The 27,232-nt window shown below is 54.4% G+C and overlaps 9 protein-coding genes across 9 annotated transcripts; 4 read left to right on the forward strand and 5 right to left on the reverse strand.

Moving 5' to 3' along the window:
* Window positions 1-2,363: 2,363 nt before the first annotated feature.
* CTRU02_200143 (nuclear migration protein) lies at window positions 2,364-6,718 on the forward strand (the record flags this gene model as incomplete). Its single annotated transcript, XM_036723263.1, has 2 exons — window positions 2,364-5,592; window positions 5,646-6,718. 2 exons carry the CDS (start codon window positions 2,364-2,366, stop codon window positions 6,716-6,718), a joined length of 4,302 nt encoding a protein of 1,433 aa, XP_036585052.1.
* A 905-nt stretch (window positions 6,719-7,623) lies between these two features.
* CTRU02_200144 (OTU domain-containing protein) lies at window positions 7,624-8,565 on the forward strand (the record flags this gene model as incomplete). The annotated part of the gene is made up of 1 exon (XM_036723265.1): window positions 7,624-8,565. One exon carries the CDS (start codon window positions 7,624-7,626, stop codon window positions 8,563-8,565), a length of 942 nt encoding a protein of 313 aa, XP_036585053.1.
* Window positions 8,566-8,703: 138 nt separating this feature from the next.
* On the reverse strand, window positions 8,704-9,701 carry CTRU02_200145 (thiol methyltransferase; the record flags this gene model as incomplete). The annotated part of the gene is made up of 2 exons (XM_036723264.1): window positions 8,704-9,063; window positions 9,225-9,701. The coding sequence occupies 2 exons, from the start codon at window positions 9,699-9,701 to the stop codon at window positions 8,704-8,706; spliced, it is 837 nt and encodes a 278-aa protein (XP_036585054.1).
* Window positions 9,702-11,015: 1,314 nt separating this feature from the next.
* Window positions 11,016-13,577, forward strand: CTRU02_200146 (argininosuccinate synthase; the record flags this gene model as incomplete). The annotated part of the gene is made up of 22 exons (XM_036723266.2): window positions 11,016-11,051; window positions 11,217-11,269; window positions 11,348-11,403; window positions 11,498-11,520; window positions 11,596-11,630; window positions 11,684-11,711; window positions 11,771-11,801; window positions 11,858-11,915; window positions 11,971-11,998; window positions 12,061-12,071; window positions 12,126-12,262; window positions 12,316-12,369; window positions 12,422-12,438; window positions 12,487-12,705; window positions 12,765-12,781; window positions 12,837-12,865; window positions 12,916-12,970; window positions 13,017-13,123; window positions 13,173-13,198; window positions 13,252-13,383; window positions 13,443-13,481; window positions 13,539-13,577. 22 exons carry the CDS (start codon window positions 11,016-11,018, stop codon window positions 13,575-13,577), a joined length of 1,230 nt encoding a protein of 409 aa, XP_036585055.2.
* Window positions 13,578-14,503: 926 nt separating this feature from the next.
* CTRU02_200147 (pyridoxal-phosphate dependent enzyme) lies at window positions 14,504-15,919 on the forward strand (the record flags this gene model as incomplete). The annotated part of the gene is made up of 2 exons (XM_036723267.1): window positions 14,504-14,843; window positions 14,979-15,919. The coding sequence occupies 2 exons, from the start codon at window positions 14,504-14,506 to the stop codon at window positions 15,917-15,919; spliced, it is 1,281 nt and encodes a 426-aa protein (XP_036585056.1).
* A 467-nt stretch (window positions 15,920-16,386) lies between these two features.
* Window positions 16,387-18,345, reverse strand: CTRU02_200148 (ring-15 protein; the record flags this gene model as incomplete). The annotated part of the gene is made up of 1 exon (XM_036723268.1): window positions 16,387-18,345. One exon carries the CDS (start codon window positions 18,343-18,345, stop codon window positions 16,387-16,389), a length of 1,959 nt encoding a protein of 652 aa, XP_036585057.1.
* A 1,057-nt stretch (window positions 18,346-19,402) lies between these two features.
* CTRU02_200149 (uncharacterized protein) lies at window positions 19,403-20,935 on the reverse strand (the record flags this gene model as incomplete). The annotated part of the gene is made up of 1 exon (XM_070203643.1): window positions 19,403-20,935. One exon carries the CDS (start codon window positions 20,933-20,935, stop codon window positions 19,403-19,405), a length of 1,533 nt encoding a protein of 510 aa, XP_070062225.1.
* A 729-nt stretch (window positions 20,936-21,664) lies between these two features.
* On the reverse strand, window positions 21,665-22,279 carry CTRU02_200150 (uncharacterized protein; the record flags this gene model as incomplete). The annotated part of the gene is made up of 1 exon (XM_070203644.1): window positions 21,665-22,279. One exon carries the CDS (start codon window positions 22,277-22,279, stop codon window positions 21,665-21,667), a length of 615 nt encoding a protein of 204 aa, XP_070062226.1.
* Window positions 22,280-22,557: 278 nt separating this feature from the next.
* On the reverse strand, window positions 22,558-23,212 carry CTRU02_200151 (uncharacterized protein; the record flags this gene model as incomplete). Its single annotated transcript, XM_036723269.2, has 2 exons — window positions 22,558-22,846; window positions 23,190-23,212. 2 exons carry the CDS (start codon window positions 23,210-23,212, stop codon window positions 22,558-22,560), a joined length of 312 nt encoding a protein of 103 aa, XP_036585058.2.
* Between the last annotated feature and the right edge of the window lie 4,020 nt (window positions 23,213-27,232).

Raw genomic sequence — 27,232 nt, forward strand, 5'->3', positions numbered from 1 at the left:
AGGAGCCGCGCCAGGGGCCACGACAACTGCCTCGTACATCCGATGGCGGCGGCTGCCTTTTCATTCGGCTGGGCTGGCCCCAACATCCCCGATATGACAGCCTTGTGTTGTAGTACTAAGTGTGTGTGCAAGTGGTTCTTTGGGAGGGATCTTTGGGATTGGGCCTGGACTGTAGCCGTTGGCCGCCGCGTCGTGACCGCGAACCTAGCCAATTTACCCCCATGTCATCCGCGTTATGTGTCTTACCTCGTCCCATTTGACGATTCCGATTCCATGTCCACTTCTTTTTTGGTACCTACGTATTAATCTCATGTACAAGGGGGCATATCGGTATAATCCCATCACATTGCAGGTGTACGGCCGGCCTATCGACGGCTGATGTTAGCTGGGCGCAAGAACCCAGCGTCCAGCATCCTGAACGGTATGCACACATACTATGGTAGTAACTAGGTGTGCACATCACGCATCACCTTCCCTTGCTGGCCCGTGTCGTTGTATGTGGAGTTCATCACTAAATCGTACATAACCCGTCTGGGGTCTTTTTTCTCTCGGCTTCGCTGATGCACCTGCAGTGTGATGTCCCCATTCCCACCTTGACTTTCTCCTAATCCTTCCCTCCCACTCTCTGCCCCCCCGGCCTTGCCATACCTACCCTACCTCCCTTAGTGCTGTTCATTCCATGCTCTTGACCCTTGTCCGTCCCATTATTCCTATCCCATCTCAGCCTGTCCCATGCTTGAAATAACTGAATAGTCTGACGCCGCGCACCCGGCCGTCACTCGCTTCTTTGCGCCTTGCCTCGTCCTCTCTCTCAACACCAACTTTCAAGGGCTTCTTTTCCCCTTCTCACTCCTCATCGATTCGAGCCGAGTCGAGTCGCCCTCTTTCATGCGCTGCCATTGACCCTCCAATCGGCCTCGGATGCAGCTGTTTTGGATGCCGGATTGTTTGGGGATAACCACCTTTCTTCCCGCCGCAGCACCGATTCACGCGCCAGATCCGTTTCGAGTTGCCACTTGACTGTTGGCACTTGTCTTTTGTCCCCTTCTCTTTTCACCCGTGCCTTGTCTCGCAATCAACGGTGCGCCGTTGCTTTTACCACCGCGGCTTGTTTCTACAACCTCCGACAAACTAACGGCCCTTTCAATCTGCCAGCCTCTGTAAGTTACCCGTTTGTCTCAGAGAAGGTCGGGTCTTGCGGTCGATCATTGCGGGAGAAGGTCTAGAATAAGAAAGATGGAAGGAGGTCCGCGGCGAAGGAGGCTGACCACAAATCTCCCCCACCAGACCAAACCAAACCAACGGTTCAAGCCTCACTCTCGCCTCTTCGACCATTTCTCCTGACCAAACTTTCTTCTCCAACAAGATTGTCACTATTTATATAAGTAGTCGGTGTTTCGATCCGAACTTGCGCCCAACACCGCCAGTTCCTTTTATTCCTTCGAGTTCAGACGAGCACTTTGCTGCGCCCGCCTTTCCAGAAGTTGCGCTTCTCATCTCGGCCTCAAACCTCATTTTTAAACGACATGGCTTAGAAAGGCCACCGACCCATTTCGACTTTACGACTGTTGCTGTTTATCCCTGCGACTGCCTATCCTTCAGATTTCTCCTTTGTCTGTAACCTTTGATTTCCCGCTTCGAAAGCCTACCAGTTTCAACTGTGCTTTTTTCTCTCTCTCACTCTCTTCTCTCTGTACTTCCCTGTTCTTAAGGTGGGCAATCCCTCTCAACCACTCCCGAACATCCCTCCCCGGTTTCTATATGCCACTTATCCTACAAGGATTCGCCACTTGGGCTTTGGCTCTGATGACTTTGTGCTAAGTTCCAGATTGATTATCCAGATACCGTCCGCTTGAGCGAACCTCTCTTTCTCTCTCCTGTTATTCTGTTTCACCTTCTCGTCACCTCTCACTTATCGTACAAGACACTGCCGCACCCGAAACGCAGCGGTATTACCATATTCTCGTAAGTTTCACCAGTGGCAATTCATGCATCTTCCTTGCCCATTTTCTCGGCTGTTCTCTTGTCTTGTGTGCCTCTCCCGTTAGCACTGAGCACTAACTTGTCAGTGGGGGTTGAAAAACGTCAATGCACCCGTGATTGCGCGGTCAGACTACTCCTTGAGCGCCTGTCATTTCCACCGCTGGCAAGGATCCCTTGGGCTTAGCTGCGTGCTTTGATCCCCTGCCTTTGATTTTTCCCGAAACAGCTGGTGATCCAAGCACCTTGACTCGCTGTAAGCCGACAGGAACCACAACTTGAATGCTTGCACTCCTTTTTTGAGGGGTTCAATTGAGGACCGTCGCCCTCATTGCATCTCATTGTAAGTCCTCTACTGTATCTAAGTCAGCAAGTTGGTCAACATGGCTGCTTGGGATACAGAGGATGAGCATAACGGCCCGGTCGCCGCCACCGCGCTGCCCACCCCCCAAGATACACCTTACAGAACACCATCACGGGGTTCGAGAAAGTCACGGCGTTCAGTCACTCCGCCGAACGGAAAAAAGAGCCCCTCGCCGCCTCCAGTACCTCCCACCGAAAAGAGCTCGAAGCGTTCTTCGAGAAACATCACCAATGAGGACAACATCAGCGTCCTCGACCCCCGCCGCTTCACGCCAACCCTGCACGCCAATCTTGTTGCGGAAATCCTGAATCTGAGGCGGGATCAGGAAGAGAAGACGAAGCTTATTGAAAACCTGGAAGTGTCGTTGCACGCCGCACGCGAGGAGCAGGAATCACTCCAGGAGTCGATAGCCACAACCAACAAGGAAAGCCGATCTTTAAAACGCCAACTGTCTCTACTTGAGGGAGGGACATCTTCAGCACTAGGCGAAATTACCCGTGAGAGAGATGAGGCTGTTGACTCGATTTCGGAAACGAAAAAGAGACTTGAGGTCTCTCAGAGGAAAATTCGAAGCCTAGAGGAGGATCTGCAAAGGGCACATGAGCTTTGGTCCCAGGAAAAAGATTCTTGGGAGGAAGAAAAGCGCAAATATGAGCGCAGAATCCATGTTGCTGAGAGCCGCTTGAAAGTGGTCTTGGACGAAGTCACTGCTTATCAAGCTGCACAAGCCAACGGTCATGCTGCCGATAGTGACGTGGAGGACAACAAGGACAACGATGCCGCAAGTGTCCGCACTATGAGCCTAACAAATAGTATTCGCTTCTCACTGCAGCAAAGTCCCGGCAAGGTCAACAACATCAATTCCCTTGCTGACGAACTGAATCTCGATGGCGACGATGACTGGCAAACTGACGATGGTGGGCGAGAGAGTGCACTGTCTTACCACCGTCACACACGAACCATCAGCCGTGAGAGTGTTTTGTCAAGAATGCATCGGCGAAACCAGAGCGTCGAAAGTCCTCAGCGTCCTGGAAGCGTTACGCGAGGCAGGCTCTGGATGAACCAGCCCGTCTTGGAGGCCCTGGAAGATGAAATCCAAGAGGATGACGAGGACTTAATGTCACCTCCCCCGCCCCCGGCTCCAAAACCCACTTACACGGACACGGGCATCCAGTTTTCGCCCCCTCCATCACCAAAACTCGAACCCGTCAAGCCACCCGCCCCGGAGCCTCCCGCCAACGTTGAAGAGCCCGTTGTAAAGGTTGAAGAACCTTTCAAGCTCGAAAAGCCTGTCGAAGTTGAGGCCGCCCCCCGAGGTGAATCGGAAGTTGAAGCAGTAGAGGCAAACCAAAGACGAAAGCGAGTTCAGATCAACCGCCCATTGTCCATTGAGCCGCGCCCATTCAATCCCATGGTCTCAGCTGGATCTCAAACTGTCGAGGAGCCACTAAGTCCACCAAAAACACCCAAGTCGCCATACAGGTCTTTGACACCGCCCCCTCCCGAGGAGCCAGCTCCGATTATGGTGTCATCTTCCACTCAGACGAACCTGCCTGAACCTGAGCCACAGGCTGAACCTGAAGAGAAGCCTGCACCTGCTCCTGAGCCGAAGCCAGCTCAGGAGCTACTTATCCCGAGCATCAGTATCATTCCACCGACAAGTCGCCCAGCCACGCCTCGAGAACCTCGACTTCCCCAGCATTTCAAGGACTTTGGATGCCAGGTTTCCATCGTGTCTTCGGTCACCATGAAATCCACCGCTGTCCAAACTGAAGAAATCCGCGTGGACCAGCGTATGGCTAGCCTTCCTGCACACCTTAGACCTTCAGCAATTTCATCCAGACCGACATCGCCCAATGTTGCTACCGCTATCACGAGCGAGGAGTCTCACACATTTACACCTGTCCCTAGCCATCTGCCACCGAGAAATCCTAGAAGACTTACCACTAAGCGCAGTCTCTCCGATCTGCCCTATTCTCCGCCAATTTCGCCTGTTTCACCTGTCTCGCCCATCTCTGACACGGAAACACGAGACGCCTACCCTGGAAACAACGATGATGGGCCTCTGTCGAGCCACAAGGCGCCTATGCGACGGCCGCATCGCATTAGCAGCCTCTTTGCTGGTTTTGACGAACACAGCTCTGACGAGCAGGACGAGTTTGCTGATGCGGATATTAGCGATTCTGAGTATCGGACCGTTCTCTCTGCCCCTGGGATGAGGATGACAGACTCTAGGGCATCTAACCGGACATCGGTGAGCGCTTACGTGGCATCACCGGCGTCACCAGAGCCAGGCCTGCAGAAATCCGCGATTGCGAGAAGCTCAGTGCGTTCCTTGGGCAACGAAGTTTACAGCCTCGGTTTGGAAAACAAGGAGACGGTATCCAAAAAGACGGCAATGAAACCTGCAGGACGCAGCGGATACGAGAAATCCAACGCTGGCCCTTCAGGCAGACCCAATGGCATGCGAAAGGCTGCCTTGATTCAGAGCGGCATATCTAGTCATCAAGGTCGTCCAAGAAGCCCCAGCATCCCCGAGGCTACGCCTCCGCCCTTTCCCATCCCAACAAGGGCCAGTTCCCGGCGGCCTCCATTTAGTGCAAGTGCACCAAGTGATGGCCAGCGAAGCCCGACCAAGATGGACGCCCCATGGAATCGTCGGGGTATGGGCCGCAGTCACTACCGTGCCAACAGCATTCGCAAAGTCCGGTCGGCAGCCGCTCTCCCCCGCAATCAAAGGTACCGGAGGCATGGTAGCCGATCGCCACCGCCTTTCTCGGAGACCACGGAGACGCCAGAGAGCCCCAGCCTGCCTCCTCTCCCGTACAACGATATTACGAGCCCTAGATACGATATGAGCTCACAGTACAGGTCTCACAGATCTCGGCTGTCCACAAACACCGCCCAAACAGCTACTACAGATCTCGCCTCGGTTGGCGGTGTCTCGAATGGTGCCACATCCAACGGTGCTACATCCAATGGTACGACCTCCAATGGCGCGGCCTCTAGCGGAGCCTCTCAGGCTACTGGGGTGGTTGATGCCATTGCACAAACCATGGTTGGCGAGTGGATGTTCAAGTACGTGAGGAGACGCAAGTCGTTTGGCGTGTCCGATGGTGGAAGAGATGATTCTAGCAACGATCGGCACAAGAGATGGGTATGGCTGGCCCCTTACGAACGAGCTATCCTTTGGAGCAGCAAGCAACCCAATTCTGGAACTGCGCTCATGGGCAAGGCAGGCCGCAAATGTAAGTCCCGTCTCTCCTAGGCATGCATGCTTTTGCGACTAACATTAACTTAGTAACCATCCAATCTGTGCTTGATGTCAAGGACGACAACCCGCCTCCCCGTGGCCAAGGCAACGTTTTCAACCGATCTATTCTCATCCTGACTCCACAAAGAGCACTGAAGTTTACAGCCACATCTTCTGAACGGCACTACATGTGGCTGACAGCTCTATCGTTCCTCGCACACTCTACGCAGGCCATTCCAGACGTGCTTGCCGTTCCCCAGCCTTCAAATGAAACAGCTGTGCCAGATTTTGAGATGCTCCAGCCTAGTAGGCGACCTGGCATTCGCGATTCCATCCGACTCACGAAGAACAAGGCACCCTCAAAGAATGCCGCACCCCCGAGTATACCAAGCGTTCCCAGTATGCCTAGTATTCCTTCATCGCGAACAGGCGACAGCGGCAACTATAGGCAGCAAGAGCAGTATGCAACCATGCCGTATAGCAACAGCAACAACAACAACAACAACAACAACAATCACAATAACGCTCACCAGCGCGAGCGTTCCAGCGACGCAGCCGAGCCGCCCTTTATCCCTCGTTTTACGGACCGTGGGGCGCAAGGAGGGGTTCATGGTCGCAAACGCAGCAACACTGGCGGCCACGTTCCGCCACCGCTATCATTCCGCGGGTTCTCTGGACCTGGCAGCGTCGGGCAGCATAGCTATACCAATAGCAATGCTGGTAACAGCGTGGGCACAGCAGGATCATCTGACATCTACCAGTCTCACCAGTCCCAACCTTCAAGTGGCGCACCAAGCTGGGGCATGAGTACCGCAGGCTCCCAACGTACGTCGGAAGCATCATCGCGACCTGGTGCCAACTTCTTCGACGCTATCGGCACCGTGCGGATGGAGGCATTCATCAGCCCGCTAGCGTACTCGCGCTTTGACGGGGACCCCGATGAGCAAGAAGAGTTCAGGTATCGAGCCAGGAGACGAAGCAAGGAGCTTCGACGCCGACAAAGCCGCAGCCGTCACCGAGACAGCTACAGCTCTCGTGGCACGCGCACTACTGACGGCTATTACAGCCGCATGGGTACAGAGGATGATTTCTTCAGAGACGACCCGTTCAAGGGCTTTTAGTCTCAGCAGTTTCTGTAATTTACAAACGCCCCGTTGCGGACGGGCTGGACCGGAGCGCGCAGGATTGCTTTTATTCAATACCGATACCCATTACGTATTATTCTTCGTGTGTAACTTTGGGGATGTAAGGAGGGATCTTGAGATCGCCTTTGATGCTTGGAGTTGAGGATTAGGAAAAGGCAGAGCAATGCTGAACACCATATGCCAGAAAGACGTTTGCTGTATCTTCCTAGGTCGGGCTACCGCGCTGACCGTGGCTAAAATGTGAATGGAACGGCATCGCTGTAGCAGGATGCCAGGTGAGAGGATGGGAATTGTAGGATGTGACCAATCTCGATGAGATTCGGTGTAGGCAATTGTTACTTTATATAGGTCCATTAGGGACGCTTATTTTCAAACAACTGAAATATTGTAAAATGCAACAGAGCTTTGTTATCTGAGTATTGTATCCCCCAATTGCTGTGATGAGTTTACTGGAAAGAGAAGACTTCACTTCAGTAGACAGTGACATTGGCGAACGGGGACCCCGCACCGACCCCACTAAGAAATTTCACCCCTCGCTCAAGCTGGATTGAGAGCTTTGAGCTGCCGAGCTCCTCCCATCGTCATAATTGGCCTGAAGACCCGACATCTACAATCTCTTTGGATCCAAAGATTTTATGCCGTCCGATAGCTTGTGGGCTTACACCTCCTACAAAAAGCTCTACCTACATATATAGCCCGCATTCAAACGAATATCCACTTTCAGCCGCCACCCCGCGATTTCGACACCCGCCTTCATCCGTCGTCATCACCGTCCAACTTGGCAGGTCGCCTGCACCTCGACATACCCTCTTACTTGTCCCCCTTCTTTCCGAACAGTCGATATTTTTCTCTTGTCATAAGCACGCCGATCGACCACAAGCATGGAGTCAGAGACCTTGGAACAGATGCAGGCCCGGCACCGGAAGGAACAGCGCGACCTTGTCGGGCGCATCACGAGCAAGAAGAAGAATGCGACGAAGAAGACACGCAAAGGCGTCAATGACGAGTGTGCGGAAATGGAGAGGAGTTTGAAGGAGAAGCAAGAAGAGGAGATTGCGGCTCTGACGGGCGGCGGCACTGCCGACGTCGCGCCCGAAGACGAAGAAGCCCCCGCGGCAGATAGGGACGAGGCGGGCGAAGTCGCGGACAAGCTCGAGAAGACGGCCATATCGGAACCGACACCGGCACAGGCACAGGCACAGGCGCAGGCGCAGGAGCAGGAACAGCCTACGCAGGGCCAGGGCCAGGGCCAGGGCAAGAAGCGCAACAGGCAGAAAGAGCGCATGGCGCGGCGTGCGGCGGAGCAAGAGGCCGCGGCAATCAAAGCAGAGGAAGAGGCGAAGAACATGACGGACCACCGGGGCGTCGAGAAGACGTACATGCTCAAAGAGTTCAAGACGCACTCGCTCACGGAGAAGGAGATCGCGCCGGACGGGCACTGTCTGTTCTCGGCCGTGGCGGATCAGCTGCAGCAGAGGGGCATCCCGTTGGCGCCCGACGCGGAGCCAAAGGTGCTGCCGTACAAGATTGTGAGGAAGAGGGCGGCGGACTGGATGGCGGAGCACCCGGACGACTTCGCGCCGTTCCTGGAGGAGGACCTGGAGGGGTACGTCGGGAGGATACGCGACACGGCGGAGTGGGGCGGGCAGCTCGAGCTGGTTGCGCTGGCGAGCATCTACGGGGTCGAGATCAGGGTTGTGCAGGACGGCAGGACGGAGAAGATTGGGAGCGCCGAGGAGGAGGACAAGAAGATTTGGCTGGCGTATTACCGGCATGGTTACGGGCTCGGGGAGCATTACAACTCGTTGCGGAAGACAACGTGATGACTGACTATGGAGAAGCGGGACAAAGATATGACTTTAATGTGTTATTTTTTTTTTTTTTTAACCCCTTCCACTTCTCCCTTCCCCCTCCCCTTTACTATTATTCTTCATCTACGGCGGGAGCATCGTGGAAGAGTGTCAACGGCTCCAGACGTGAATCCAATCGCAGACCGTACCGTCTGGGTTCATCCCCGCCGGGTGTGTCCTGTCGGGCTTGATGAGTTCGAGGCGCTTGAGGCCGTCTTCGCGGAAGGGGGGCACCATCACGACGTCCTTGTCGTCGCCCTGCTCTGTCGAAGACGAGAACTCGAGGGGGGCACCGGGGTGGGCGAGCAGGGCGAGGTAGATTTCCGGGGTGAGGCCCCATGGGGGACCCGGGGCGGACAGGGGCTTGCCGGAGGGGAATTCGAGGCAGATCAGACGGCCTTTGGGCGCGAGGAGGGAAGTCATGCGGGTTGCCCAGAGGGGACGGGCTGAGGGGGGGAGCGCGCAGAGGAACTTTGGTTGTTAGGCCTTTTGCGGTTTCTGTCTTGGTGGTTGCGATGATAATGATGATGATGATGTGTTTTGAGGGCTGGGCTTTGGGGGCACATGGACAAAAATAGGTTTCGTGGGATGGGCGGGGGGGGACTACTACGGGCGATGGACAGGGAACTTACTGTGTAGTCAAAAATGAGATCGAACGTCCTCCCGCGACCCCATTCATCAAGCCAGGAGTCTGAAAAGAAGTCGCCCGACAGCCAAGTCACGGTTCCGGGCTCCGGGCCGTCAGGTCGGCGGACGGAGCCGACGCCGGAACCTTCGGTCTTTTGGTTTTCCTTGGCTTGCTCGATTGCGGTTGGCGAGAAGTCGAGACCTAGGACGTCGTAACCGAGATCCGCGAGGAGAAGGACGTCATGGCCTTTCCCGCAGCCTGGTACCAGGGCTGTTGGCCTGCTGATATTTCCCTGGCTTGGTGTGGGAGGAGGAGGAGGAGGAGGTACTAGATCGGGCCTCGTGGTGAGGACGTCAAATAGAGCAAGGGAGGGGCTGCCGCGGTCCCAGGGTGTGTACTTTTCTTCCCACAAGGCAGACCATTTTGAGCCGTGGGTTGAGAGGGGCGAGCCCGAGAACGTATCAGAGAGTTTGGAAGACATGCTTTGGGGGAGGGGGTTTCAAAGGTTAGGTGAGATGGACGGGATGGTGTGTAGCGGAATGAGATCCGGGAGGGTTCTTTAATCAGCAGCTGCTGGCTTGGGGTTGGTGAATAAACGCGGGTTCAGTGGGAATATATTTGTAGAAGAGTCTGATATAAGATAGACTCGAGAGATGTTGCCTTTCAAGACAATTGTTCCTGTCGAAAATCGACCGGAAGAGAACCCGAGTGAAGTCATGAATTCAAACGGTTCGGACCCGGGCACGTCTTTAGTTCCCCCAAGAGCCGACCCCACGATGAGATTGCCCCGCGTTTAGAGGCCGGCGATGACGGATCCCTGTCCAGTGTTGAGCGTACGCACGCACGCACACACACATCATCTGCCTTCGCTCTTTACTATGTAGGGCGGGAACAAAATAATGAGGGTAAAAATAAAACGTTACCCCGGACTGCAAGGGGAAAGGAAGTGGTCATACCACAGGTTCCCAGCCAAGCCAAGCCATGCGCATTTCCCCTACCGGCCTGCTTTTTCTTCAGTTACGTGTATGACGTTTGACGCAAGGTACCAGGTAATTAGAGGAAAGTAGGGCACCGTGGGCAATCTCAATCACCCATCCCCACGGTGACTGTGTGTAACCCATACATCGTAGAGGCGCGTGCTCATGTGGCCCCCTCAATGATCCGTTCTGTGTCATTGGCCTGACGTCTTATCGTTTGGCGTGCCCTCCGATGGTGGGCCGAGAATCCCCGGGATTTTCCTCGCTGGGGGGCATGACTTTTTTCTGTCGACTGAGTCGTCAGACAATGCATGGCTGACCGCCTCGAACGGCGCCGTTGGGGGGAAAAAAAATTATTGACGGCTAATTCGAGATGGAAGGATGAAAGTATGAATTGATGCGACCACATTGGCTGGTTTGCATGCCTACCTACCTATGAGCGTGGCACAGCGTGGGTAGGGCTAGTGGTGTAGGGTCCGATTGCGGGAAGTGAGAGATGCTGTTTTCCCCCCTGTAGCACCCATACGCCCAACCAAAACCTACACCCCCAGCGCACTAACCCCCCTGGCTAGTGCTTTTTTTTTTTTTTTTTTGCTCTTAACCCCTCGGTCTTATCTTATCACTACCCATGTTAGCGCATTGGTGACTCTTCCGCTCACAGCTTGGCCGAGATTCCAATACCATTTCTTTTGCTGCTCCCAAAGTTTTTGCATCCTCAATCTTTCACAGTCACATCAATTGCAGCTCAACCTCGTCCTTCACACCAAATCACTACCCCAATTCCCTTTCCCGTTAATACCCAAACACATATAATCACCATGGCTGGTTCTAAGGGCAAGGTCTGCCTCGCGTATGTACTCTCTCATCCTCACTGGCGAAAGACTCATTGCGCTAACACGCAAACACAGTTACTCTGGAGGTGTACGTGCTTTTCCACTCCAAACTCCAAGCACGAGCGACCTCGACAGCTCGGATCTACGTCAATTGTCATAAGCTTGCAATGCTAACTTGCTTACCAGCTTGATACCTCCACTATCCTGGCCTGGCTCCTGGAGCAGGGCTACTCTGTCGTGTATGTACTCAGCTATGCCCCGCCATTCAAAACTTAGCATCGCCGCCTTCCAGAGCTTCATTCTGACCTTTTACCTAGCTGCTACCTCGCCAATGTCGGCCAGGAGGAAGATTGGGCTGCCGTCGAGAAGAAGGGTCAGTTTCATTCCCGACCCCGCTAGCTTAGGTTGCGATATCGCCGTCGCCGTCGCCTAGCCGCTTGAAACCCCCCCGCTGACCCCACAGACAGCTCTCCAGATTGGTGCCGAGAAGGTACGACGATGCGAACCGTGGCTCAGGCCCGACTGCCCTCGTCGACGCGACAACCTTACTGACTGGCATTGTTAGATGATCATCGATGACCTCAAGCGCGAGTTCGTCGAGTAAGTGTGGCCCATGGTTCTCGAAATTGGTATGGTATACTAAGGCAATACAGGGAGCTTTGCTGGAAGGCTGTTCAATGCGTAAGTGGTCACCACACTGGACCCGTTTGGCTCACAATCTCGCTAACAATGATTATTAGAACGCCATCTACGAGGACCAGTACCTTTTGGGTATGTTCGACGCGAGATCTCAAGGATATACTACAGTGGCTAAAAGTTTAAAAAAGGAACCAGTCTGGCTCGTCCCATTATCGCCCGTGGCCAGATGAGGGCCGCCCAGCAGGAGTCAGTTGCCTTAACGATATCTTGTGCGTATGAGGAGACTGACAGTGTGCATCAGGGGCTGCCAGTTCGTTTCTCACGGCTGCGTAAGTACCATCTTTCCCTCTTTTGACACATAATCTGCTTCCAATGCTAACACAACTCGCAGACCGGCAAGGGGTATGTTAACCTCTGTAATCTGACCAAAGCACGCAAGACTAACGCCTAGATCAGCAACGACCAAGTCCGTTTCGAACTCGCCTTCTACACCATCAACCCCGAGATCAAGGTCATCGCTCCTTGGCGCGATCCCACCTTCTACAACCGCTTCCAGGGCCGCAACGACCTGCTTGACTACGCTGCTGAGAAGGGTATGAGTGATAGTTGGAACTCTTGTCGCTGAAGTTGTGCTGAGATTTCCCAGGCATCCCCGTCACTTCCACCAAGGCCAAGCCCTACTCCATGGACGACAACTTCGGTAAGCGTCTCGCATCTGACTTGTGTATGAAAAGCTAGCTAACTTTGAATAGCCCACTGCTCCTACGAGGTAATTCAGAAACCCCGTTAGACTCCCGCTTAGCTAACGACATTGCAGGCCGGTATGCTCGAGGACCCCGACGTCACTCCCCCCGAGGACATGTGGACCAGGACCGTCTCTCCTCTTAAGGCTCCTGACGCTCCCCTCGACATCACTGTCCACTTCGACAAGGGTCTTCCCGTCAAGGTCGTTACCCCCAACCAGACCGTTACCGACTCTCTTGAGCTCTTTGGTCTTCTGAACGACCTTGGAAAGGAGCACGGTGTTGGCCGTATTGTGAGTTCTGCCTGGCCCTCCTTCATCATTTCAAGAAACGTATCTAATGAATGGAATAGGACATCGTCGAGAACCGGTATTTAGTCCCTGTTTAGGTTTTTTTTCTAAACTGAATTACTAACATGTCCAAGTTTCGTCGGCCTGAAGTCTCGTGGCTGCTGTAAGTTGTGTCATATTCGTACCGTCCGGACATGCACTGACAATTTGCAGACGACTCTCCCGCCATGACCATCCTCCGTCTTGCCCACGTCTCCATTGAGGGCCTGTAAGTTAGTAAGCCATGAGAGAGGAATTCAACTGACGGAAAGCAGTGTCCTTGACGGCCGTGTCCGCTCCCTGCGTGACAACCTGAGCAAGCAGTGGTCTGAGCTCCTCTACAACGGCATGTACTTCAGCCCTGAGCGGGCTTTCCTCCAGCGTAAGTTACTCTCCTAGAAATCATGAGGCTGCGCTAACTATGACAACAGCTTCCCTTGACTTCGCCCAGCAGCGTGTAGGTTTCAGGTAACCGAGTGGTCGCATGCCTTATCTAACTGATGTTTCTAGGTCAACGGCGAGGTTCGTCTCCGCCTCTACAAGGGCAACGCCTACGTCCTGGGCCGCTCTTCCCAGGAGAAGCTCTACTCCGAGGAGGATGCCTCCATGGACTCCCTCACCACCTTCGACCCCTCCGAGACGGTGCGTAGTGCTACCCGGTTGAGACTTGCGGAAGTTTTGGTTGCTAATATGACAAACAGTCCGGCTTCATCACCATCAACGCCATCCGCCTCAAGAAGGTAAGACCATGCTCGCTAGCCAAAGATATTTTGTTCAAGACGCTAACTAGGTGATAGTACGGTCTCCAGATGGCTGAGGCTGGCATCAAGTTCTAAATGGGTATTATCAGGGCAGTTTGGGTTTAGGATTGGGTGGTCTAAAAAAAGTTAGATAAAATGCAAATTGAACTCCAAAAGGCTGTCAATGACAATGTTTGAGCGCACAAAATCGAGTCTTTTGTGATTGTGTTTCCAACAGAGCCTCTGCTCTTGTCTGATTAGCGTATATGCTCACAGTCCACAAAGCTAGCAAAGCGTCAAGGGCGAACAGCGTGGGAATATTTCGACAACTAGCCCGTTTCAAACGATTGACATGTTCCTGTATGCTCTTGACAGGTTCAAAGTCCAACCGATAGGCCACGCATATTGGACAGCGGTAGTTTCATAAGAAGTGTTGAAAGGTAAGCCTAGTGCTTGGCATCACGTTGACCGTTCTACTTGATAGACGATCCCCGATTTAGTGATTTGCCACGTTGATATTTCCATGAACTGGCCGACCGATCTGAGAACTTTTTACGGCACTCTCATCGTAGACTCATAACTTGTACCAATCTGGCAAGTGTCGTTGACAGGCAACGAACGGTAGGCAACGGCACCCCTTGGCAACGCGCTTCAGGACATGGCTTCGGTCGAGTCATCGGCAAAGCGGGGTGGCCCCGTCCGGAAGGCGCAGCCCCGCCACACCCCTCCCGACGTCGGCACGGCCATTACCATACAGCCTTTCTTCACTTGTACAAGACCGATTGGAGCGGAGCAAGGCATCCAACTTGAGCACCAGCATCAGTCTCGTTTATATACGAGGTATACGAGAGATAAAAACACAATCTTTTTTTTATATATATATAAGGACCACGCCCAGGCCTGAGGAAACTTGTCCTTTAGCATACCCAATCTCAAATCGCCACCATCAACCATAAAAGATAAGCAGCAGCATCTCAAGTCAGCAGTCAACCACCAAGTCTTACAAAAAAAAAAAAGAGAACATGGCCGACATCTCAACCTGCCTGTCCCTGACCCGGGCCTCCGTCGTCGAGGCCCACAAGATCGTCAAGCCGCACGTCCACTACACGCCGGTCCTGACCAACAAGACGCTCACGAAGCTGGCGTCCACGCCCCGCGACCCGGCGGACCTGAAGGGCACAAAGTGGGAGGGCCGCACGCCGGCGAAGCCCGTGCTGAGGCTGTGGTTCAAGTGCGAGAATCTCCAGCGCATCGGCGCCTTCAAGGTGCGCGGCGCGTTCCACGCCGTCGAGAGGCTGAAGCAGGAGCCCGGGTGGCTTGAAGGTGGTGGGAGGGAGAAGGGCGTCGTCACGCACAGTTCCGGTGAGAGCTTCTTACTCAACTCAACTCATTGACCCACCCTGTCCGCTCTGCATTTTCGTAAAAAAGACAGGATGTGAATTAAAAATAAGAAAAAAATAGTTTCGGGAAAGACAAACATACTGACAGCCCACCCAGGAAATCACGCCCAAGCCCTCGCGCTCGCAGCCAGGGAAGCCGGCATCCCCGCGCACATTGTGATGCCGGACATCTCCCCCGCCAACAAGATCGCCGGCACGCGCGGGTACGGCGCCAACGTGATCTTCAGCGGCAGCACCAGCGTCGAGCGCGAGGCCGTCGCGGACCGCGTGATGGCCGAGACGGGCGCGCGCCTCGTGCCGCCCTACGACCACCCCGACATTATGCTCGGCCAGGGCACCATGGGCCTCGAGCTGCAGGAGCAAGTGCGCGACCTCATCGCCGCGGGACACTCGGCCGAGAACCCGACGTTCAACTCGACGGGACAGCCGCGGTCGGCGGAAGACGACGCATCCGGTACCGGTAAAGGTAAAGGTAAAGGCCTGGACGCCATCATGACGCCGTGCGGCGGCGGCGGCATGCTCTCGGGCGTGGCGCTCAGCTGCGAGGGGACGGGGATCAGGGTCTTTGGCGCGGAGCCCGAGTTCCAGGGCGCGGACGACTGCAAGCGCGGCTTCGAGGCCGGCAGGCGCGTCGAGAGCGTCAAGACGCTGACCATCGCCGACGGCCTGCGCACGCCCGTCGGCAAGTTCCCCTGGTCCGTCATCTACGAGCGCAGGCTCGTGCGCGACATGTACAGCGTCTCCGAGGACGAGATCAAGGCGGCCCTGAAGCTGGTCTTTGAGCGCTTCAAGCTCGTCGTCGAGCCGAGCGCCGCCGTCCCGCTCGCCGTCGCGCTCTTCAACGAGGATTTCAGGGCCATGGTCGAGAAGGAGGCCGGCGAGGTCGGATGGGATCTCGGACTTGTTTTTAGCGGTGGCAACGTTGCCATGGAAGCGCTTTCTAAGCTTTTTGCATCACGAGTAGAGAGAGTGCGTGATAAAGAGTGGGAGCGTGGTATAAAGCCTAACGGGGATAGATGTTTAGATGAGATGATGTAATGAGAATACGACGCGCATTGGTGTGTATACACTTTTGACCTCTCATCTTTTTTCGAGCTTGTCCTCGGATCAGTATGTCAGGGCCATGCAAGTCGTGTGTCTAAATGATGTACCTGGTGAGAGGCAAACACTGCGCAGTCGCCAGTAGAGTAATGACACCCATGGCCGGGTGGAGGTACATGATATTTAACGAATTTATTTGGCACCTGTAGATGCGATCTTGGCATTTGCGGCCTATATGTAAAATAGCATACTCTGCCCAACCCTTGAAACACGGCTATAGTCCATCTTGTGATTTCATAAATCTGAGTTGTATGAAGCATTTATAACACGCCTCCCCGTCAAAATCCCCCTCTACCCCCACGCTGGCTTACTCGACTGACTCTAACTCGCTGATTCCTTTGAGCCTGTTCTTCTTCTTCTTCCTTTCCATTGACGTCCAAAGATGAAGAGATAGACCGGTGGGCTCAACCTCCTCTTCTTCCGCCGGTGCTCATCAACGTAATCTTCTGCTTCTTCTTCTTCCCCTTCCCGCCGCCACCGGCAGCAGGCGTGCTACCGCCGCTGTTACCGGCCGAAGCGCTAGGCTCGCTAACGGCCAATGCCTCCATCTGGAACGAAAGCTCGGCTGGACCAAACAAGTCTTCGTCCTTCAACCAGCCGTCATCAAAGGGACGATTTGAAGTTGGCGCTAGTTCTGGAGAGCCATGAACCGCCTGCGTACCCCACACTGTTCTCTGTGTGGAGGGACTCGTAGAGAGGGAAGCGAGGTGTTCAAAGCCCGGTCGCGGGTCTGGGGGCGTTGCGCCGGCATGACTGGAAAGAGGTTGAAACTCTTCCAAGTTTAATGCAGGAACTTGCTCCTCCTCAATAGGGCCGTAGTCGCGCCGCATGGCCGCCGTGCTCTTGAACTGCGCAGCCTCGATCCTTTCGGACTGAAGCCTCTCGCGCTCCTCCTGCACGGCCTTGTCACGGTTGCGCTTCCTTCGACGACCAATCTCGTCCGCAAATTTTTCAAGAACGTCTGCCGACACAATGTCCGTCCAGTCGCATTCCAGAAAACTAATGCGGCAACCGTATGGGAGATGTCCCAAGTATTTGGCTCGCTTTCGCTGTACTTCGTCCACAACATGTCCTGTGGAGATATGCTCGACACGAGGTAACAGGGTTGACGGGAATGCAGAGAAATCGCCATACTTGGTCTTGAGAATCCTAATGTCGAGTGCCGACAAGTACAGATGTGGTTGTGATGCGAAGAAGTAGAAGTCTGGCTCGACAGGCTTCTGGTTTTCCACCTTGGAGCCGCTCGGCAGCATCGAATCGTTCTTGCCTAGGTCTTTGACCTTGTCTTTTGCGGCATTGATAGCCCGGATCGCCTTCTGGGTCCACTCATCGTCCTCATGGTAGAGCAGCTGGTCTTCGGTTCCTTGCTTCTCCAGCGCTTGAATCTCTTCATCGTATTGCTCCTCCATGTAGCCGCCGGTGCCTTTCATGATTCTAGCATAATCCAGGACGTTCGCGGCGAAGTGCCAAGGAATATCGTCCGCCACATTGAGTGCATCCGAGCCGTTTTCCCACGGCAGCGCAAGAGTTGACTTGGCAGTCCGCGCCATCAGCCGCAGTACCACGTCGTCTCCGACACGCGGCAAAGGGCTCTCCTGGCCTGCATAGAACCGCACAGGCCGTGTCTCGTGTAGGTAGACGCTGTCTTCGCATAGCGGGCACTTCTTCCATCTTGCACCCTTCACAGGCTTCGAGTCCTCTTCGGTCGTAGTATTCATAAATCGGATCAAGCATGGCAGGCAAAAGATGTGACCGCACTTGGCCATCCTGGGCGCGACGGGCTCCGACAGGCAAATCGGGCAGCTGGCGGTCTGCGACTCAGACGACGCAAGAATCTGCAAGACATTGTTCCAATCGATATGTACGTCGGCATCGGCCGCCTGGCTGGTATAGCTGCCCTCGGGCGATACGACGAAGCGATAGTTGGCGTGGACGTACCTCGCCTTGTCGTTAGCGTGGTGCCCCGAGCCGGGCCCCCAGGTCGGATTGCGTCTGTAGCTTCTAGAGTACGAGTGATGATCTGCATAGGGCCTCGGCGGCATGCTGTAGTTGAGCAGATGGGTGATGGAGGTCTGGCCCCGACGACTCGAGGGGTTCCGGACGGCTCTCAACTCGGCCATGGCGTCATCGTCATCCGGATTCGAGTTCTGCCTGTAGTCGCCCATTCCCGGTCGTCGCTGCATCTTGTGTTGTTTCCTGGCGCCCTGGCCCTTTCGCGGGGCAGAGTGAGGATGAGAAGGGCTGGCTTGTGCTGGTCGGCGGGTGGACTCGAAACTCGTGGTGACAGGACCTGGCTGAATCGCAGGCGAATGGGAAGTCGATGCTGAAAGGGACTTGCCCAGGTTGGACGGTGTCAAGCTCATATTCGGTTGCTCGAAGACTAGGGGGCGTATGTCGTGAAGGTTCCCCCTCCGGTGGAAGCGGCAATCGTCTCAGTTGCCTCCCAGGTCAATGTCGTGATGCAATCCGCGGCACAAGAGGAAGCAAGGAGAATCGGAGGGTGGCTCCGCTGATCGGTTAGTCCCTAGTGATTTGGATTGAACGAAAAAATCTAATATCCTCCCGAGCCGAGATCCAAGAACTTCGGCCGACGAGCTGGTGGTGGATGAATGAGATGCAGATTGTAGAACCAGAAGGGGTCCAAGGTGGACGGACCCCATGAGTGATAGGTGGGGATCAGGTAATCGGACGTCGAGAGGATGCTGAAGCAGCAGTCCAGTACATAGAGTCATTAGCGGGGCAAAATCGCAGTTGCCGTGACGAACTCTGAGGGAAGCTCGGGAACTGGGAGTACGTACTTTGCTGTATTAATCACGTGATCGGAGACTATCGTGCTTCGTGGGTCAACTCGCATGTTGCGTCAATGTAGTCCAAAGAGAGTGTGCATTGCCCACAGATGAGCCAATGGCAAAAGAGAGCGAGACGGCATGGCCATATAGGGTCACTGAATCGATGCAAGTGACCATTGTAAGGGGCATATATGCTATTATACAGGTCATCAAGACGGGATTGTAATCACCAAAAATGCTTGTCATATCCTTGGTACGCATTGGCTGAACGGATCTTATGCAGATTAGACTCGAACTAGGTATTATGGTACAAGATAGTCCGATGCAGATGAGCCGTGAAGTGCCAACGAGAGCAGCGAAATCAGAAGAGGCGGCAGCCCACAACATCCTCGATTAATTATAGAGGCTCCACCGCCATGCCTTTACTTCCAACGCCCCCAACATACAGCTGCCATGCTTCATTCTACCTCTCGAGCTATTGCACATGCAAAGTGGACCGGGGGAATCATAGAAACGAAAAATAACCCAAATACGCAGCACCCGACAGGATAAACCATATGAAATGAGGCAAAACACAATGCCTCCCATCCACGCGTAAGTTTAATGGCGGACGTCATAATTATGAAGGCGCTTATTTGCCCGACACCTTGCTCTTGAGCTTGCCAATGAAGGCACTCAGACGGTTCTTCTTCTTCTTCTCGGTGCCGGCAGGGCTGTGTGCAGCCTTACCGGTACTTGGTGCTGTCGAGTCGGGGACGGAGGAGGCAGCCTTGGCGGGAGTGGCGGGAGCCTCGGGCTCCTTGATCGTGGGGGTACCGTTGCTGCCGTTGACGGCGTGAGTGCCGTTGGCCTCCTTCGCGGGCTCATCCTTGGTAACGGCCTCCTTGACCTCTTCCTTGGCGACCTTGGCCTCTTCCTTGACAGCCTCAGTCTTGGACTTTTCGCCCTCTTGGACCTCGGCCTTGGTCTCCTTGACCTCAGCCTTGGCAGCCTCCGCCTTGGCCTTTTCAGCCTCCTCGCCAACGGCAGGGACGGCCTTGACCTCCTTGAGCAGCTCAGTCTCGACCTCCTTCTTCTCGATGACGGCCTCGGTGTTAGCGGCAGCCTCGGGGCTCTTGCCAGACTCGGTGATGGCCTCCTTCACAACGGTGGGGACCTCAGGAGCAACTTCTTGGCGAACCTCCTCCTTGGTCTCGGTGCCAATGGCCTCCTGAACAGCAACAGGCAGGTTCTCCTTGACGGGCTCAGGCAGCTTGGCCGCGGCGTCGGTGGCAGCAACAGAAGCCTGCTTGACAGCGTCGGTGGCAGCGACAGAGGCCTGGTTGACGGTCGGGGCAGCGGCCTCAGCGATGTCGTTCTTGGTGTTGATAACAGCAGCAGCAGCAATACCACCAGCCGTGGCAGCAGCGGCGAGAATACCAGCGTCCTCAGTCTTCTGAGTGCCGAAACCGGAGGTGCCCTCAGAGGCAGAGGGGGCGGTAGGGACCTTCTCAAGAAGCTCTTCCTCGACAGCAGCCTTCTCAACGACGGCCTCGGGGTTAGCGCTAGCCTCAGGCTCGACGTGGGCCTTCTCCTGGCTCTCCTTGACAACCTCGGGAACCTCGACCTTCTTGGTCTCTACGGGCACCTCGGCGGCAAGAGCAGCAGTGGTGGATGTCGGGGCCGCACTGTTGATGGTGACATCGGCGACGCTGGCGACAGGCAAGCTAGACTCGGGGATGGTGCTGCTGGTGACGGCAGGGAGGGTAGTCTCTTCCTTGGACAGACCAGGCAGAGCACTAGAGTCCTCGTAGCCCTCCTTGTCAAGCTTGACGTGCTCATTGATGTCGCCAGCCTTGGCAGCCGGGGGCAGAGGCTCGCCTGCCTCAACCTTGATGGGTTCAGCGGTAACGTCCTGAGCGGGAATGGGGTCAACGCCAATGGTCTTCTCGAGCTCGTTGGCGGGAGTGATGGGGAAGCCACCGGGGATATCAGAAGGGGTGGCCTGGGGTTCCGTCTTGTCATCGGTCTCCTCTTCCGTCTTCTCGGTATCGTCAACCTTGTCTTCGGTGGCGGTCTTCTTCTTGTTCTTCTTGTTCTTCTTCTTATTCTTCTTCTTCTCGTTCTCAAGAGGCACGTCCTTGGCCAAGGCGGCCGTGGTGGCGTCGGGAGTGACAGAGTTCATGACTGCTGCGGAAGAATCTTCTTTTACGATTTGATCGGGAGTCAAAAAGTTGTTTACGTTTCCCTCGTGATCGGGTTCTTGAGGCGCGGTGTGGTCTGTGATCCAGTTGTTGTCGACAACAAACTATAGGGTGGGAAGAGAGGGGTCAGTAAAATTAAACACGGCAAGTTCTAATGACAATGTTTTTAAGCGAGAATCAGTGGGCAGCGCAGCAATGGTGCAATGGATCCTGGACAAATATGACGACGCGCGGGGGCCGAATTGGGTCGGCCGGGGGCGCGATGTGGGAGATGACCGATGTTATAAAGGGCGACGCCAAACAAGGTATGGCAGGTGCGAGGCAGGCAAATTAGGAAGCGGCCGTTCCTGGGGCGCTGGGTTTTCCTTGGCCCTTTGATGGGATGGCAGCATGTTCCTGGGTGCCGTGCAGTGCTACCTAAGCTCAGACCCAGACCCAGACGAGCAGACGGAAGGGAAGGCCGGGGCTAGGCATTGTGGCATCTACTTTGTCGCGCCTGTACCTTCGTACCCAGGGATCGTTCCTGGTGCGGAAGATTGCCAGGCAGAGGTGGTCCAGTGATGAGAGTTGGTGGCTGCTGGTAGTGCCGCTCCGCTGATGCTCAGCCAAGGGCTGCGAACCCGCCAGGCTGCCTGCATGGTACCCTGGTCGCTGGCCACTGCTTTCGCTCCCCACTATTCAAAAGCAGTAATGAGCCTGGAAAACCTTGTTCATTGCTTTTTGGGACAGTGGGAGGAAAGCGGAGCACTGGGCCACTGTCTGCTGCTTCTCGGGTTCCGCCAGCCAACCGCCAATTGCCCCCCCAAGGCAAACCGCGCCGCTGAGCTGCGATCGCAGCAAGGTTGCGTCATACCAGTCCGGGATATTCGGCCAGCACGAAAGCAGCAGGCCCCAGGATGACCTCGTGAGCAAATTGTGTTGCGCAACGCATGTGTGACTCTTTTTTTTTTTTCCCCCAATCTACCCATTGCAGTCCGGTGCAGGACCAGACCAGGGAGGATCGACTTTGTGTCTGCAGGTCGATTGCGCTGGGGGCGAGGGTAGGGGAGGGACCAAAAAAAAGAAATGACTGATGGGTCGGCAATATCCAACGGGAACGACAGCGACTCAGCGAGGTAGGGCAAACAACACAGCCAGAGACAGGTCACGCTGGTATTTCGGACTGGCAGCGGAGAGACAAAGCCAGCAAGAGCAGCGACCACAATGGTTGGTTCCTCAACGCAGCACAGCGGAGCGCGAAGCAAATTGCGGGAGCGCCAGGGGGACCTGGGGCAAGCCAAATTGCGAGATTGATGATAAAGCCCCGATCCGTCCTTGTCTGACATGCCGCATCCGAGCCAGGTCTGGGCTGAAGCTGGAGCTGATGCTGGAGCTGGAGCGGGAGCTGGAGCTGGAGCTGGGGGAAGCTATTACCAGCGTGCGGCTTAGCAGAACCTGGCCAGAAGCCCTTTCTTGCTCCCAGCTGAGTCGGGCAATTGCAAGACTGTGCAAGGGACCTGAATTGAGAGACGTGGATGAGAGTGCACGGATGCTGCGGTGGGCTGGGCGAGGCGTCGCTGTTTTCGATCGATCCTCGTGTCGCTCGTCTTGCGCAATCTCGCTTTCAGTGACCTCTGCCCCTCCGTGCCGTGAGTGCTTCCCACAATCTGCGCCGCGATAAGGAAACCCGGAGGTGGTGAAGTGCTCCGACTCGGGGTAGGATGAAGCAGTAATGGTGATGTGAAAATAGAAATCGCCCGAATTGGCGGTTACGAACCTTGTAGTAGATCTTGCCCTCAGTCTCGGGCAGGGTGACGGTCTTCTCGAATGAGTCGCCAACCTTGTCCAACCTCTCACTCTTAGTCCAGTTGTCGAATGTACCAGTAACGTAGACCTCCTCAGCCGGGTGAGCCCTGTATAATACACACGGAGGTTAGCAATGTTATCCGTTGAGTTTGAGACTTTCTTTTTTCTGTCTTGGAGTGCATGAAGCATTGCGATTCGGCGGCGCAAGTGGATTCTCCACGGCCATAGACGGCGGCGCCAAACTTGTGTGTGTGAAAGAAAGGTCCGCATTCCACATGGCCATGGACGAGAGCATGCAAGCCCAGACGGCACTTTTCTAAGGACGGCAAAAGCGCAACGCAAGGAGAGAAGGGTATCCATAGTCGCATTCCAGGCGGGATATAAGGAATGAGTAGAGCGACGGCGCGGAGAGAGAAGGGAGGGGAATGCGGGCTGGGTGGGCGAGCATACCAGGTGAACTTGAAAGTGCCCATTCTGGTCGATTTAGAGGGTTTTCTCTTTGGGATTCGAGGGGATTACGATTAGTGCGGTCGGCGCACACAGGGGTATCGTCGTCGTCGGGTATAATGGAAACAAGCCGCGGTTCGAGATGCGTTTTTTTTGCTTTGCGAGAAAGCAGGATTGGGGGGGAAATGGAAGAGAAAGAAAAGTTGAAGGTTGAGCGTCAGAAAACCCCCAAATTGCGCGCATGGCAGACAAAATAACTGCTGGGGCCGAGAGGGGGGTGGAACACCGAGGAGGTGGGAGGCATCTTGTCTTGCTCGGCGCCAGCGGCTGGCCTGTGCCTAATCTTTGCGCTGTAGTGGTGCGGCGTGGGCGGTCTACTATCTGCGGTCTGCGGGCTGAGCTCATGGCGACCCCACCCCACCGGCTTTTCGCTATGCTGCTTCATCATCAGCGGTGAGTGTCTCTGAAAAATGACGACAACTGACTAGGCCTGGGCGCTTACACCTGGTCTTTTTTTTCTTTCCCTCACTCTCTTGCCTCTACTGGGTGCTTGGGGGGTGTCAATCAGTCTCGACTCACTTGCTATCCGGTCAATTGGCAAAAGAGGGACCCTAAATCTTCAGCGGGCAATCTTGTCTTGTGTGTTTTGGTGTCTTTCAACTATTTCGATGCCTATCTACAGCATGGTTACAGAACCCCCCCTTCTTCGCTGACAGTAAATGACATGCCCTTCCCCCCCTGGCCCCTGATTTTTTGCCAGCAAAAAAAGACGCGACAGGAGGCAAAAGCAATGACCAAGCCAAAAATACACATGACAAAAGTAGCTTCACAAGAGGGAGACTTGGCGCAAAGGAAGCTCAACAAGGTGAGGCGTCGCTGTCACAGCGTCGCAGTGTTACAGAATGGGACAAGCGCAGCTGCTTCCTTCCCACATCAATGAAGGAAGGCGTAGACAGGGGGCAAGGGGGGGTGGGATGGGGAGGGTGGCAGGAGGGGAGGCCGGTGAATTACGAAGGAAGGAACGAACTCTACAAAGTGCACCTTGGGCAGTCACAACTGACGAGCCAGGCACACGCGCATTTGTTGGCAAAAAATTAGCAAGCATATTTTTATTTCATGTTTTTTTGCGCTTAGAACCGTATGGAAAGAACGACGCAAAAAAAGGCACCGTCATGTATCGACGCCCAAATATCGCACCAAGGTGACATCCAGAACGCTCGCCTCTCCACTCCGCCGCAGAAGGCCGACGCCGAACGATACCACGATGATGCAAACTACCTGAATCCCAACCTCCAATTCCCCTGCAAGCTTCACTTCACCTCCTCACCGTTTCTTCCTTGCCTTGATTTGCCCTTGCCTTGCCTTGCCTTATCATGTCGCCGCAACTGGACGATACTCGAGCATAGCATAGGCACAGACAGCGAAACAAGGCTCGTCTGACGCCTGGTGTGTGTACCTCATCGGGTGGGATGAAGCTAGCCTTGCAGCTAATTTCGATTACCTAGGCGCTACCACAGTTGAAGACGCACTTTTTTTTTTCCTTCTCTTATCCTCCGCCGTCGATGTGGACCTGTGCTCATGAGTTGTAATCCAAATCGCCTCTGCCTTGCTGTTCGTGACGCCGCCCAGGGGGTTTGACAGCCTTTGTGCCTGGCCCTGCACGCCGCGGCCACCGCTGGCTTGATGCATCGATCCCTTACAAACCCCGATACAACATTGTAAATCCTTAATCGGACTTGGAGGGCCGAGAATCTTGGCTCGCAGCTCGCAGCCGGGCCGTACCCCTTGCCTTACGGAAGTCTTCCTGACTCAACCGTTAATATCGTTCATCTGTAACAATTGTCTCCTAGCATGGCATCTTTTCATCAGATACTTTAATCATGCCCGATTGCGCTAATTCTACGGTCATGGCCCGATTTCCGGTGTTTCTTGCACCCTCCTCTCTCCTAAGCCATCCAGCCACCCAGCCACCCCCGGAACCCAATTCCCTTGCCAATCGAGCCAGAGATGCTTCGCTCTTATATCATCCCACGCGCCCCTGAAGCCAAACCAGCCACCCTACGCCAACGCCAACCCCATTCTGTTCCTGCCGTCAGCTGCTGCAACTACCTCTCTGACAAGAAGGTCCGACCATACAAGTCTCCTGTGGCTGCTGACACAACAGAAACAACCATCTCGAGCCGAGCGTCAGACTTACCTCCCTCCAAGCAAATTTGCCTGCCTCCGTCACCTGACCAAGCCTGGAAAGAAAGACACTAAATACGTCTTCTCCTTCGACATTTGAAATCATCGGGTTGCAGACTTATAATTATTGGTGGCGGCATACGTTCCGCACCAGAAAGCTCTGGCTACATCTGCCCGTCGTTCCACCAATTTATTGTCCAGCCCAATCTATATCTGGCACAGTTGTTTCCCATAGCTCAACTACTCGTGAACCCGTCTCAATCTTGCATCCTACCACGCCAAAAGAAATATGCGGGGAAGAAGGGGTAGAAGCTCCGGGCTTAGTCTGGGACGGTCCCGAATGAGACAAAACCATGGTCCTCGTCGTCTTTCGAACGAAATTCGACCCTCAACCCTTCCAGAGCCTCAATCTCGTACACCCAACGAAGATCAGTCTGTCTCTTTCAGACACACATCTCTACCCTCAAGTACGAGCCACTCCATAATTGATGTAAAAGCTCATTTGAAAGTAAATCTGATCGTTGTCGCAAATGGCGCGCAAAACCCCAACCAATTGAACCCCTTCGTTTGATAACGATCGACTTGCCCAGCACATCCCTGCCCTACCTCTCACCTTGTCAAGCGGGTGTTCAACCGATGTTGTAACAAACACACAAAGTCTCAAACAGCTGAGCTTTCCCGCGTACACGTGCCTCGAAGTAAACTTCTCTCAAAGCACCTCACGCGGGAATCTCATGTATACCCCCAAAGACAAGGCGCAAACTGAGATCAAGTATCCAGACAAGAGACGTTCATGGCGCGTGCTGTTCTCGGGAAAAAAATGCTTCGGAGGGTGACCCCCAAAGTTTCATCGGTGTATGATTTCGTTTCTTTTGCGACCGCATCGCTTTCAGGGGTTGACGCGAACAGACCCCCCTCCATCCCCGGACTTAACCATAGATCGACGTCAGAGCACGCGCACGTGTCAAACATCAGACGCAACCTCGCCGTTCCGTTTCAAGTCTCATCTCGAGCGTTAGCCTGACGCGATTATTACATACTGTCAGTGCCCACAGACCAAATCTGTTTGGGCATGAAAATGTTCAGCCGATGATACGCCGCCGGAGAAGTTAGCTTGGATTTCATCAAAAGTCTTGCTGACTTCGCTCATTATCTGGAGGTGAGAGCTCAGATGACTGGATCACGGTGAACAACCCAACGAGTGGCATTCATATGATGCGGAGTGAATACGTCGCGTGAGTTTAGAATGAAATTCCATTGACATGGACTCATTTGAAGCTGCCTAGTGTCGTTTGTCCATCTCAACCACCATTCAGATGAGTGTCGTATGTGAGTGAGCTGTAGCTAGGCTCTCCCACGCAGACGTATCCGACTACAACCCAATCCGACAACCCCTCAACTGCTAGCCATCACGATGACCTTATCTTATACAGAGAACTGATTATGAGCATATTGAGTGTTTAGTTCAACGAGTGCCCTCATTTGTACCCATGTAAAATGAATCCACATGCCATCTTTCAACTTTGCCTCCAGTCACATTCTAGACTGCTTTCTGACCAACATGCTTCCATCGGCTGTACTCCTGAAATAGGACCACAGGCGCCCTCTTTTCCGCTTGGAAATACAGCTCTCTCACAGAGGAAGTCGTCCATCATGATGCATTTACAAGACCCGAGAGAGATGCCTGGCCACCGCCACTGACAAATAACCCAAAGTGACCGAAATGGGCAGGAGACAACTCAGTCTACTCTTGACAACCTGCAACCCCCCAGTGAATCCCGAAGATAAGAAGAGAGTAAACTGAACGCCGAAGAAAGCTGGAGCATATACAGACGTACGCAAGCACACTTCGTCTGCACGCA

Source organism: Colletotrichum truncatum (assembly GCF_014235925.2).
Source record: "Colletotrichum truncatum strain CMES1059 chromosome Unknown Contig_0001, whole genome shotgun sequence".
Taxonomy (NCBI): domain Eukaryota; kingdom Fungi; phylum Ascomycota; class Sordariomycetes; order Glomerellales; family Glomerellaceae; genus Colletotrichum; species Colletotrichum truncatum.